This window comes from Engraulis encrasicolus, chromosome 13 (assembly GCF_034702125.1).
Source record: "Engraulis encrasicolus isolate BLACKSEA-1 chromosome 13, IST_EnEncr_1.0, whole genome shotgun sequence".
Lineage (NCBI taxonomy): Eukaryota > Metazoa > Chordata > Actinopteri > Clupeiformes > Engraulidae > Engraulis > Engraulis encrasicolus.
This window is the reverse complement of record NC_085869.1, coordinates 16,855,806-16,869,924: the sequence shown is the minus strand read 5'-3', so window position 1 is coordinate 16,869,924 and position 14,119 is coordinate 16,855,806. Positions and strand designations below refer to the sequence as shown.

Genomic DNA, 14,119 nt, shown 5'->3' with positions numbered 1-14,119 from the left:
TTTTTGCCTTTATTTTGAGAGGACGGTGGAGGAGACACAATGATCCGGTTCAGAATCTAATGAGCCGGGCCGGAATCTAAACCGAGTCGGCGGCATAGCAACCCAGTGCCCTACCGTTAGGCCATGGCAGGGCCTTACAGACATCACTTTAATGTTTTGTCACCACGTATTCTCAAACGGATGACTGAAGTCTATGCTGTGAGACCTGAAAGTGAATGCCGTAAAATTCCAAGAGAACGGTGATCGTCATCTTCAGCGGTGCCTGGGTCAGAATGGCTGTCAGTTTGAGAACAGATGGGGACAGAACAATAAAATGATGTCTTTAAGTTCAATTGCATATTGAAAATTGTATGAATAATGAAAATCACCTGTTTTACAATGACTTACAGAGTCATTATAAGAAATAAGATGTTAGCTTTGTTGTTAGCGTGTAAGAGATTTCAATGCCATTTCCGACAATCAATAGCAGCCTACAGTCAATTTTATTAAAATGTGGATCCACAATTAACCACCAGCTCACATAAGCAGTCCTGAACCCTGGAATCCCTGGAATCAACCCAGGAGATCTGCATCAATTCCCAGCCCTACTGCCACTGCCCTTTTATTCAGCAAAGTAACAAAGCAAGAAACCAGACCATTGGTTTTTAACCCAAACTAATGCCCAATGCAGTTCATAGTAGAGATCACTACATTAAGAATGAATAAGTGCTGCAAGGCGAGCTTTGAATAAATGATATTGAGGACCAAAGTTGCTAGTCCCAGTTTCAAAAAGTAAAACAGAAACTGTCTGTTTTTGTTCTGTTTGACTGTAGATGACTATAATTACTTATGACAAGGAGGTTGTGTTTTCACCGGCGTCTGTTTCAGTATTAATTAATTTGGTTTTGTTGGTTTGCAAAATAACTTGTAAACACATTGGGGTTTCTGAAATGTTGACAGTAAATTCAGAGAGAGTAGAGAGAGAGAGGTTCCATTGGCCCATTGTTTCCTGGTTCTATTATTGGGGGGGAAATCCCCCTTTAGGCAGACCTAGGCAGACCTGAGGACTGTTCTATTCAATGCTAGGAGCATTATGACACGCCCCTTTAGGCAGACCGGAACCTGGTCATGTTAGGTGCCCATAGCAACCTATTATGTTGGCATATCTCTATATACTTAAAGAATCTCTGGTAAATTGGTGTGCACCATAGGTCAAGCGGATTCCTTTTTGGTGATGATGTAAGCTGCCTTGGCCCTTGTATTATTGGAGATAACAGAATATCACATAATATTCAGTAAGTCTTGTTTAGCAAGGGGAAGTAATTTTGTGTCGTGGCAAGTTTGTGTTGTTGCCGTTGGGGGATCAACCAGAAAGTTCAGTTTCTGTGGCAAGCCAGAGCAAGTCAGGGAACTATCACTACCAGTGAGTCTGCAAATCAGCAGTTAATGTCAGCAGTTACATAATTTTAAGTACACTTTTTGTAGTAAAAAGTCAACAAAGTCCTCGTGTAAACGGAATACTGTGGTGTAAAATTAAAATTGGACATTAAAAGGACATGGCAATGCAATATGTGTAGTGGAATGGGACATTAAAAAATATCTGAAGATGTTGCCATTTTTATACCTCTAAAGAAGCTTCACACTTCTCTGGCATAACCAAAGTCTTAGTCAAACTGAGGCACAGAGAAGTTTGTAGGTCCTCACATCTTTTTGTACTGATGAGTTAATTTTTTACTTGTCGGCATTCCAAACTTTTTGCCTTGCAAAATAACTTGCCAATGCATACAGTGACTTATTTTTCTGAAAGTGTGCCAGTAAGCTTGTATTGGTAAGCACACAATTTCGTTGGCTTTTTCAATGACAATAAATCTCTTGAACTTGAACCACGCCTCAATCTCATTCTTTTTTTGTGATGATCTGAGATGATCTGCTTGGTGGAGGTGTGTGCTCTATGAGTACTCTTGCCTCTTAATCTGAGTGATGACGTGGGTGTGTCTCCAAGGATCAAGGTTAAGGAGGGAATGGTTGGGTAAAATATATGACAGCTGTTTTATTTCCTTCGTACACTGGACTGGGCTGTGCTGTAAATGCGCAATTTTACAATCTCTTGGGATGGGTCAGTTTGAACTACAGCACTGCATACTGTGTAGTTTCTGTGGGCAGACAGATGCACTGCTTTGTTTAACTGCTGTCACTACTTCATACAGTAAATCACCAACGGATTTGCTGACAGTACAAACACTAGTGTCCTAGAAAACACAAAATATTAATGTTTATTATTTATCACGTCTTGCTTCTTCTGGCCCATACATGATGTGTTTTTCCATATTTAATCAAAAAAATTCTGTATTGTTAGTAGTATTGCTTTTTCCATATTTAATCAAACAAAAATCTGTATTGTTAGTAGTATTGCTTAACTGCGAAGAAAGAAATAACCCAAAATAACCTAATTGTCTCATGGCGTTCAATCAGTGCTTGTCATTTACTAGCTTGTAGTTTATTTTGATTACTCAAGGTGCAAGCAAACAGCCAGAAACCATGCCAAATCGGTAGGAAAACTGAATTGTAAAAAAAAAACATCCATCACACCCCACTCCATTTCTCTTTTCTAGCCTCAAACCATGACACTGAGGGTTTGGCAGCGGTGAAGAGGATCCGTGAAGAAAGAAGTGATGCACAGGGTATGCTTCCTTTCCCTCTTCCTCTTTCTCTCTCCCCCTGAATGTGGTATAATCTCTTTTTCAACAAAGCAGTTGCAAAAAGACAGACTCTGTTGCTGTGAACTGTGATTAGTTTCCCCATTGATGCTATGGAGGTGAGCTGACGGAATAAGAACGAGGAGACTGCGAGCTGACTGGCTGAATGAAAGGCTCTTTATCAGAGAGAGATAGTGCGATGTCCATTGTCTGACGTGATACAGGAGCGGCCCGGCATGGCCAGCAGAGTAAAGGAATGAGGGCACGCATTGATTGTCATGGTAACACAGGTGGCTGTCGTTGCGGGATGTACCGTACAGAATCCTTGTTGTAATGTACACATACATGGCATGAGGGTGGATTGTATGGAGCAGGTCACGGTTTAATTCCGATGTTCTTTAGGTGCAAGTGGCAAAACACTATAGAGCCTGGTTAACAATACCACAACTCAAGGTCAGTTCATTTCGAGAACAGTGTGACTTTGTCTCAATGACTTTGTGAAAATACCCTGGGCTCCCCATGCAAGATATATTGCCCAGCTAATTCAGCCATTCTTAAACAGAACCATTCATAAGAGAATGACTATTGACAGATTGAAAGACTTAGTTCCGTTTGATTGGTACCTGAGATGGCAGATGAATAGCAAAATGCTCAACAGTCCACTAATGTAGTGCAGACAGACACTGGTGCCAAACCTCTCCATGAATACCAATTGGGTGTCATTGGAACGGGCTGAGAGTGAGGTGAAAAGGAGAATTAAATTGGATCAGTGATTTTTGATCATTATTTTTCACACATTCACCAGACTATAGATTTGATTATGTTTAACGGAGAATGTTGCCATATTTTGCACTTTTCCCAGGTTTTACAATGCCAGATAATTGTTACTTGACATGGCCTTTCTATTCTGAGGCAACAGTTTTGAATGCTCTTTTTCCTCACTGTTTGCCCACATTTATTTCACATAGCTGTGTTTCCCATACATTAAGGGAACTATGGCGCACCGCCATAGTTTAAATTTGGCCGCCATATTTTCGAAAATGTAAAAACGATTTCCGTTTTCTATTAAACGATTTGAAAAACGATTTCCTTCGCATTTTCCTCCTGGAGTAAATACATCCTATAGAGAAAACCATGAGTGCTTGAAAGACAGATGGATCAAAAGCCTAGTCAAGTTGTTGTGGTTAACTCGGGTTTGGGAGCAATAAAAAACCTTGAGAGAAGGGACAGTTAGGATGAGTTTACTGACAATCCCCAGGTTTTGTTTTACAGTTGTATGATAATGAGTTAGGCAACAGGCCTTCATTGACACAGCAGAGGAGACATCGGGCTGCATATAGAATTTAATGTGTAATGAATGTGTATAGACATAAATGTGTAATATGTTGTTCAGCCCTTTTACCCTTTTATGGGAGGAATTTTGAAAAACTGGCCCTGTGACCAGCACCCCTCATGTAGAATGTGTACGCCTATGTGTGTTGGGGAAAAGGTATAGACTACTCTCTTAGACCATTTTTGTCTGTGCGTTAACAATATCACAGTGCTCCTAAATTCTTACCTGTGCTCCTTTTTTTTTTTTTACGCAGCGTGAATGACAACAAAAAAACTAAAAAATCCCGCTGCCCCATAGTTTCCAAAAATTCTGGGGGAAACACTGCATAGTATTTTCTTACACAATGTCCTTACAGTCCTTTGTATACAGTAGACCAGGGGTTCCCAACCTTTTTTGTCTTGTGTACCCCCAAGCCTTTTCGTTGTGCCATGAGTACCCCCTAAGTCAAGTTCTATACCGCTTTCTCTATCCCAATGTAACTGAGCTACATGTATTTGATAAAATTACATGTTCCCAAGTACCCCCTGCAATGTGTTCGCATACCCCTAGTGGTACACGTACCCCTGGTTGGGAAACACTGCAGTAGATCACAATTCACCTTTACGTTTAGGTGGGTCATGAGTGTGTAATGCAAATGAGTCCTTTTCACCCGGTGAGCAGACGGAACGTCTTCTGATTGGCTGAGCAGGTGTCCACTATTCCCCGAGAGCAGGACACTACGATGTCATGCGGGCGTCTAAGTTGTTTCTTTTCCTAACTTTCTGGCGAACTGCCATTACTAATTCTAAACCCGAGGTCGCTATGGCCAAAACCCCATCGTTAATTCTATCGCATTCAGTTGTCAAGCCAAGAGCCGGTCGTTATTTCTATCACATTTGGTTGTCAAGTGAAAAACCCTGTCATTCGTTCTATCGCATTTGGTTGTCAAGTCGCCCCAATGTTCTACGTGCGTCTCCGATAGAGATGCGTCTCACTAGATTAGGAAGGGGTGCCCATAGCAACAAACCAAGCGCAGTGGTTAATCTACTCCTCTCGAAGCCTTAGATCAACATATTAATAGTAAAAGTAAAAGTAATACTTAAATGCTGGTAACCGGGTGATAAGCAGAATAACGGCCTTCGAGGTGCTCCGATATCAAGGGAAAATGGACTTCCGTCCATTATTTCCCTTGATATCAGGACACCTCGTCGTCCGTTATTCCTTACATAAACCCTGTCTGTTGAAGTACCACAGTTTGGAAACTTGTGCTAATCACCAATGCTATGTGTGGAGATAGGGATGTGCAGATTAAATTCCCAGAAGAAAGTGAAGTTGACAGTCTTCTTCTGCTCCATTTGGTCTGTTATATTTACCTCCGCCAAGGAGGTTATGCTTTCGGTCACGTTGGTTTGTCTGTCTGTTTGTTGTCTTGTCTATCTGTCTGTTTATGTGCCTGTCTGTCTGTTTGTCGGCAGGATAACTCAAAAAGTTATGCACAGATTTGGATGAAACTTTGTTGAGCTGTTGGAACAAAAAAAGGAAGGAATAAGTGATTAAATTTTGGTGGTGATCCGGATCACGATCCGGAATCAGGATTTTTTTTTTAAGACTCTTAAATGATACTCTATACTCTACTCTTTACCATTGCTAGCCTAGAACTATAGATGCCTCTAGTGACCACAAATTGAATTGCGGGACACGGCGAATTTGGACATTCCAGTTTCTAACTCCACAAAAAGAAGGCAGAAAGACTAAAAATAAGGTGTAACAGATGTTCCATCAAACAGCTCCCTTGGCGGAGGTGTGCACTCTGTGTGAATTTCTAGTTTTTGATTGTAAGGTAAGCGTACCCATTAAGCCCACCAAAATCTAAATTTCTTTATTTTTCAATCATCTTCAAAAAAATGTTCTGTGAAATATTTTGTTAAATAGTAAGATTTACCTCTCTTCTCAATGTTTGTCACTGAGTTGATGGATATTTCAAAGTACAATATGAAGATTTTTTACGAGAAAAGTGAAAAGTCTGACTGGGCTTAAATGGTACCATTGGTACCATTTAAGCCCACTTGTGTTCCAAATAAGCTCATATAGTTATTTCTCTATCAAAATACCTGGTGAGGTGTGTGAATTGAGTTTAAACAGTGCATGGCATATTTCAGACCAAAAATGTGAGATTTGCTCAAAAAATAGTGCATAAAACCTAATTAAATATTACAGCATCTTTTACTTCATATACTTCATAAAATTCTTCATCCAAACAGAGAAATTTATTTTTTCTTATTGATTATTGTTAGTTCATTACATTACGCCTTTTAAACCAACAACTTGGGATTGTACAGCACTTTTTATGTCCCTCAAAGGCATTTTTCATAAGCATGCATGCAAACTTGCATGCATTTCAATGGGGTGTACCATTTAAGCCCACCTTGTACCCATTAAGCCCGCCTATACAAAAAGCTATTTTATGGAAATAATCAACTCCACAAAACATTTCATGATGCATTTCTTTAAAGACCAATGCCAAACAAACTGGAATATGCTTAGAATTCATACCTAACCACCTTAAGTCTTACGGTATAGTAAGATAAAGATGGTGTGTGGTTGTATCAAGAAAATATCGGCGTGTGCTCGCTCATAAAACACATCTTTCCATTTGAAGGGAAATGCTATAATTTAGTAAAACACTGCATGTATATATATAAAAAATCATTACATTTACCTCTTAGTTTACTAAATATGAAAGTATTTTCAAAACATTTGACTTAAACTAGCTGATATTCTATGATTTCTGACATGTCCCAAAACAGCAAAGTTTTGAGGCAACTTCTTGTCAGTAGTCCTGAGACTGGATTCACTTGGACGGGAATAACTCGACGATAAAAAATGTGATTTGTTTGCAATAAAAAACATTTTGTCAGTTACTAAACCCTTTAATTGGATAGGGTGATGAACAACAAAATTCACCTTTTCCCTTTCTTTAAATTGACCTCAAAGTTGAAAGTGGGCTTAAAGGGTACATGGGCTTAATGGGTACGCTTACCTTATTCTTTGTAACCCTAATCATGAGAGCTGAGCAAGAAGTGCCACACACCTGTAAAGCGTCTTTGCATGAGAGACTTGGAGAGACATGGAGAGACATGAAAGCTGTAGTAGGGCATCAGGTCATTTCGGTAGTGGTTTGAAATCTGGAGTTTCATTGCGTGCATGGAGTTTTGCGAGTTGTTCTTTTGTCAAGCAAAAAAAAAAAATAGTTTGGCTCTTGCTTTGCTTGTTAGAGCATCTGTGCACAGCATACCAATGTTGAAAGTAGCTTGGAATTGCCAGATAAATGTGAATGCTGAGCACTCACAGAGAGCAGTAGGAGCCAGTGTTGCCAGATTGGGCTGGTTCCCGCCCAATTGGGCTGCTTAGGATGGCCGTGTGCGGGTAAAAATGGCATTTATCAGAAAAATCTGCCCAATTTTTGCCATAGAAATCAATACAATTGGGCTGGATTTTGTGCTCCTGGGCGGATTTTGAGCATTTTTTGGGCTGGAAATCATCAGCCTCATCTGGCAACCCTGATAGGAGCAAAGGTAAAGTACCCAGCAACAATTGACTCAGAGCAGGCAGTTTTCAGCCCTGCAGTCAAAAAGCTCTAAAATAGACACAAGAGCTGAATGCAGAGGGGGGAAGTCAAATGCTTAGGCCTATTTACTTTTTTTTTAAAAAGCGTCTGCTCACTGCAATGCTAGATGGTAACACTGCCCATTAATTTAGCTTTAAAATCTAAAATCTCTTTAATAATTGAATGGCTGACTCATTGATCTAAGAGATAATAAAGCGCCATGTTATTTGCTTGGGTTTGGCTTGTGAATGACTGAACACTTAACTGAATACTTAAATTCATACAGGTCATGTGATCCACAAAGTTGTTGTTTTTTTTCCTTGGAGTTTGAAAGCTGCTTGAATTGAGCAGCAGAATGTTTTTCTCTCTCTCTCTCTATTATAGCCACAGTTGAGATTTCTTGGTGGCATCGAAAATAAGAAATCTGTGTTTTTGAAAGTTTTTTTGTTCATGGAGCAAAGAGTTCTCTATTGAGAAGAACGGCTTTCCTCTGTGGCACTGGAGCTGTGTTCCCAATGACAATGAGTTCAGCTCATTGGTATGTTGAGCAGGGAACCTGGTGCCAAATGTCCTTGATGAATCTCCTCATCAGGGCCGGATTCAGATAGCCTGGGGCCCCTATGCTACAGGTTGCCATGGGGGCCCCCCGTAAGGCAAATTTTGCGACAATTGTACATAGACAATGTCATAATTAGGAGCTAGGAATTAATGATAACGTGTCTACCAGCTGTATTTAACATGACAGATGAATTTTACCATATTGCATCTTGTCACAATTCTGCAATTTTTCACTTTTGGCCAATCAGGGCCCCCCTGGCAGGTGGGGGCCCCTAGGCTGCAGCCATATCTAGCCTATGCATTAATCCGGCCCTGCTCCTCATGTCTCGTAAGGCTCGCTTTGTAAGAGACCCCCCTTACACGGCATCTTTACAGTGAGTGGCCCTGTATACAAAAAAACGTGTTTTGCTGCATGCCATCAGATGTCCCCGAATTATTGACTTGTTTTGTCAGATGGACAAAAGGTTGATAACGAACAGCGAGAAAGGTCAGATCAGCTATACTGGAAGTCTATATTGCACACAAACAACTGAACACAACGATTAAGACTAGACTATTAAATCAGCCTGGAATGTCTACATCACTGGCAGTCGATTTTTTTTTTTACATCCCAGTACAACAGGGAATGTGACAAAGAGGCAGGCTTGTCACAGAGCTAGTGGGCCATATTACAGAAAATGGTAATGTATTCTCTGTGATTCACTAGCATGTCCCGCGTGTACAGTTGCACGTCAGGCTGACTCAGAAGTGCTCTAATACATCTTTTAGCATTAGCAAAAAGCAATCAAACTCGAAGTTGCAGCTCATTCATCTAAATCTGGTATCGGGCCTCTCCTTCTCTGCTGTCTGTCTTAACGGCCCATCAGTGTCCCAGTCTATTATGCCTTATTGCCACAGCCTTATCCGAGGACGTGTGCAAGTGACTGATTGAGAGAGTTTGGGCAACACACCAGGACGTGATGAATCAGGCTGCTCTGATGTCTAAAAAGTTTGGAAACCATCAATCAGAGACATTTTGTTTATACTACTATATGCAAATGTATTGTGCTTTTTTATGCTTATTGTTGATACTGTATTTGCGTCAGCTCCATCCTTGGTCCTTAATTTGCACCATGTTTGGACACTTTGTTGAACAGCGTATGAGGTATGTCTCTTTGGCATGTTCCCTTTAGGGAAAAAATGTTGACAGTCAGAAATCCATGGTTGCCCCAAAAGATGCCAGCTCTGAGTACTGCTGTAAGCATAAATTGGTCAATAATTTGTGGCATACAGTTGGCTCATTTGAAATGTATGGCAAAGAGGAGTTGTTTGTTTCTGTTTTGCACATGGTTTAAATCTACGCAGCCACCTGCCACACTGAACAGTAGCGGTGGCATGATTTGTTGGTGATTCGGTGGGGGTGGTGAGAGATACAGTAGGTTGTAAAATGTTCAGACAAGTAAAAGCAAATGGAAACGAAGCAGAGTGCAGGTAGCCAGGCTGTGCCCTCCTAGTGACGCAACACTTTCAGCGTTGCAACTAGTCAGGTCAAGAGCAATGCAAGTACTTTCTGAGTTCCCGCAAATACGGGAACTCCTCCCACTTTGTTGATAAGCAAGCAACCATAAGCAAACCAAGGGAGGCAGATCAACCATGCCGTTTGGGAAACGTTAATTGTTATGCTCTTGGTCAGACCAAGTCTTGAAGAGATTTGAACGTCGATGATAATCAGGCTAGATTGCAGGTAATCTCTGGATACACTTGAGTGTCATTCAAGTGTCTGGCCATGTAGCTCTAGCTCTGTTTGTTTTTCGTAACTCATGTATGAAAGTGTAATGTAATGAGATTTTAATTTTTAAAAGTTACATGACAATGAAGATCAAATGTGTGGCTAAGGTGGTTTGGCTGGGTTTCTGGGTTTTTGAAGGCGCAACTAAGTTCTGGAAACACTTGAGAATATGGACCCTTTTGGCCAGCGCTGTTTGTGTACTTTTTGTAAGTCAATTAATTTGTACAATAAGAAATACAGCTAGAGGATTTGGACAGTGCGGGCAAAGATTTTGACGTCCAAATCAGGTTGTCCATCACTCATCCAGACAATGATCAAGATATCAGTGCCTTCCACTTCCACACCTGACTTTACAAACTGTTGGTGGTCCCAGTGTGACTGTTCCTGGCAGGTAAGCCTATTAAGGCTTGACTGAAAGAGCTGCTTACAAATGAAGCTCATGGCTGTTTGTGTTTGTCACCCTTTGTGTCACTTGTCCCCACCCCACCATCAATTTTGATCCATCGTCTCTGGCGCTGCTGCCTGCTACCACAAGATTAATCTCATCACAACTGGCTGTCTGGAAACGTACCGCCCCTGCTTCTCCTTCTTCTTCACTCTCTGACTACAGAGCATCAATCTCTGCCCATTGATGGAGCTTGGTGAAACCCCGACAGCCGTATTCGCCAGCCCAGTGCTGGCTATGTTTACAAGCATGCATCAGAGGTTAAGTGACGATGGCAGATGCTGTTTGAAGCCATCTTCATTTACCCACTCTGTGTAAATAGGGTTCCAACTATACTCTGATGTTGTCAGATCTTTGATCTCTGTCTGGAGTACCTTGTTAAGCCTTCCCGTTCGTTCTACAGGTTTCTTGTCTGATTTGTGAACTCATTATAGCAGCGATATGCAACATCCAAGGTCAGCGTCACTATTCAACTGGTTTACAGTTGACCTTGTCAGCAGCACCAATGTATTTTCATCTTAATTAAGTGCCATGCGCCCTTACCCGCATGATCAACCACAGCGTAATCAGCACTGCATGCCACATATAGAGTATAGCCACTATTTCAGAAATGCGTAGCTGTATAAAGTGTACAGAACCGTGTACAATTCTCAAGTGTCTCACTCACATGGAATGCCAGTGTTTCCTTTGAAGTGTTCTTTTTGGAAGGATGCCAGCATTTTTGTCCGTATTGTGTAGGGGACTGCTGGAGGCTCGAGGTGGCTTCTGCGATACCACTCAAAAAGTGATCAATTTAAATGTTGGCCTTCAAAGTAAAGATTTGCATTTAAAATGCCGATGACAGACTCTTGCGTGTAAGGCTATGGGGTGTTACGTGTATTGCCTGGAGTGTCCCTCCCCATGATGATGACTTCACGTCACGATGTGTCATTGTAAAATATGATCAAGCTGATCGTCACCTTTAACTTGAATTGCATCTTAATCACAAATGTCAGTCCTATACTTACCAATCACCCTCTCGTTAAAATCAATAGTGCAGTGGTTTTCAAAGTGGGGGCCGGCGGGGAGCCCTGGGGGGCTGCGAACAGTTGCTAGGGAGGCCATGGCAGGTTGGCAGGAAATGTATAGCAAAGCAAAATAAGTAAATTGAATAGTGTATGTACACCAAAATAAGCCAAAAATTAGCTAAACAATTTTCCCATTAGGTAAGAAAAGCGTTACAATAATTTATTGCATCTCTGAACATTACTATCATTGTTATTATTTTATATACCTTACTGGGGCTTCGATTCACTAGAAAGACGACCGATTCACTAGAAACATGTAACACGATCCATGTAAAGGGGGTCCTTGGTTGGTCTACCGGTATATGGGGGCCTTGTCATTGTAACGTTTCGGAACCCTTGCAGGAGTGTATGTAGTTCCACAGATAACAGGTTCATGCCTCGTCTTGTTGGCCTTCAAGGTTTACATGCTTACATGTGTATCTTTCCCACAGTTGTCAGTGATAGCCTGTCATTGTATAATACATCGTCCTCAACGGATTTTGGTGCCATGTTAACCCCTTAGCGCAGAGCCTATGTTATAGCCTTACTGTCACCAAAATTGTAATAGCTATGTCTTAATCTGTTACTTACAGTAAGGGTCTCTGTAATGTCATAGCAATGTTGTTATAATGTAGTTGAGTAGTTTCAGTAAACAGTGAATAGGCCCGCCGTCGCCGACGACCCCATCTGCACTAAGAGGCTACCTACTTCCAGGCAATTTCTAGAGGTGACAGGGATAATACTGTATTAGAACTGTGGTCATGCAAAAACTCAGTACTTTTATCTTTTCCAGTTTGCTGGTAATATTAACTGCCTGACCTTTGTTTTTATGTTGTGCCTAAAAATGACATTTAAATCTGAAATGCAAACCATGTGAGGAATTTCATATGAGCATCTGCAGAATATATTTAATTTAGTTATCACTTTTTTTCTTACAAAATCGTGTTTGAGAAGTAGACTGTGTTGATGGAGAGCTAAAAATAATGCATTCCTTCTGAAGAAAACAAGAATGCCACTGTTGTTCGACTGTGGTTTCATACACAAATGGCAAATACAAACGAACCCTCACCCATTAACATTAAGTATGGTGAGTATTACCCATATCAAACCTTTTCATATCACAGGTTTTCATGGTTCCAAAAGAAGGGCAGTCAAGCGGGCTACCAGCATTCAGCCTGAGTTAAGGGTTCAAGCCATAGCTCAGCTCATGTCAATGGAGTGTTAAAAGATGTGTTGAAGAAAGAGCAGAAAGATCTTTGAGGATGTGGAGACTTGAGAGGATGTTGTTTAGATCAGTCATCCCACAGTAACACCTCACATTTATATGTCCTTTTGAACATGAATATTCTAGTTCATCCTTTTGAATTATGCCTGCTGTTAGGAGGCCTTGTTTTTGTGACCCAGATCCATTAAAAAATCCCTCTTACTACTGACCAAACGTGTGTACATCACGGCACCTTATAAGTCTCTATCAAGGACTTTCATTTAGCTGGTGGTTCATGAATTCCTCACACTGGTGGTGAATGTCAAGAGCACTAAGCATTCAGGTGGAAAACCCTCAAGTTCAGAGATAGTGAAAATCCTATGCATGGTGCTCTTGTAATGAGGCATGTAACTAATTGCTGTAATGAATTTGGCCTAAGTCTGATTTAAGTGCTATGCTAATTTGGTACATCTGGTTTAGTGGAGCGTTGTGAAAAATACTGTATGGAGGGTGGTAATTACAGTTTGGAGACAAGTCTTCCACCTGTGGTTGTCAATCATTCTCAGTGTTTGACTCGGAGTAGTAAATATGTACCTATATACCTTTTTTTAAAATGTAGGGGCATTTTTGCCTTTATTTCAATAGGACAGTATGAGAGGAGACAGGAAGTCAGTGGAAGAAAGAGAGATGGGGGGGAAGGATCGGCAAATGACCCTGGTCGCCGGTGTAGTAAACTGGTGCCCTACCGTTAGGCCACGGCAGGGCCCCTATATACCATTTTGAGCTTTGAGCTCATTAGGTGACGTTGCCACACGCACAGCTCCATTTTACTCCTGTCACAGCATGCTGGATTTAAAATACAGAAGTCAAATCAGCTATCACATTATGGTCCAATGCCAAAAATGTTTATTTTTCCCTTCATGCCGGCGTCGCTCATGCTGTCCAACTCAAAACAAACTTTGAGGTTTTGCTTTTTTGAAAACTGGCAGAGGCGATTGGCATCCTCCACCCACAAGCCTATGCTATACGGTAAGCAGAACTGACTGGTGGACATTTCTCTCTGTACTGAAATTCAGACTGCACCAGACCCATTGTTTTGCTGTTCAAGTGTTTGCATGCCCCCAGGCTTAATTAAGCTTTCGGAGCGAAAAAATATATACAACAAGGCAACAAGAATAAGTTAAGTCTTGTACCGCCTACATTTAACAGACTGAACATGAAAGCAAGGCTGGACTGGGGGAGAAATAGGGCCCGGGCACTATTGGCTTAAAGGGGCCCCTCATAATTAGTGGCACAGAACTGAGTCACTGCTGGGCCCCACACCGGTGATGAAAGGCCCAAAATTATTATTAAAAAATATATTTTTTTACACTCCTGAAAATAGGGGCCCACAAGGGTGCGGGGCCCACCGGAAAATGCCCGCTATACCAGGTGGCCAGTCCAGCCCTGCATGAAAGCGAAGCCATCAAGTCTGAAGCCATCAGTGTTTTGAATGACCGCCCCT

At 41.3% G+C, this 14,119-nt stretch overlaps 1 protein-coding gene across 4 annotated transcripts in view; it reads left to right on the top strand.

Annotated features, from left to right (window-relative positions):
* Positions 1 to 14,119, top strand: part of LOC134460753 (dehydrogenase/reductase SDR family member on chromosome X-like) — a 43,289-nt gene that overhangs the window by 8,240 nt on the left and 20,930 nt on the right. For all 4 annotated transcript variants that reach the window (XM_063213283.1, XM_063213281.1, XM_063213280.1 and 1 more), the window contains exon 3: positions 2,592 to 2,660. In XM_063213283.1, coding sequence (XP_063069353.1) covers positions 2,592 to 2,660 — 69 coding nt within the window. The remainder of the gene's footprint in view (positions 1 to 2,591; positions 2,661 to 14,119) is intronic.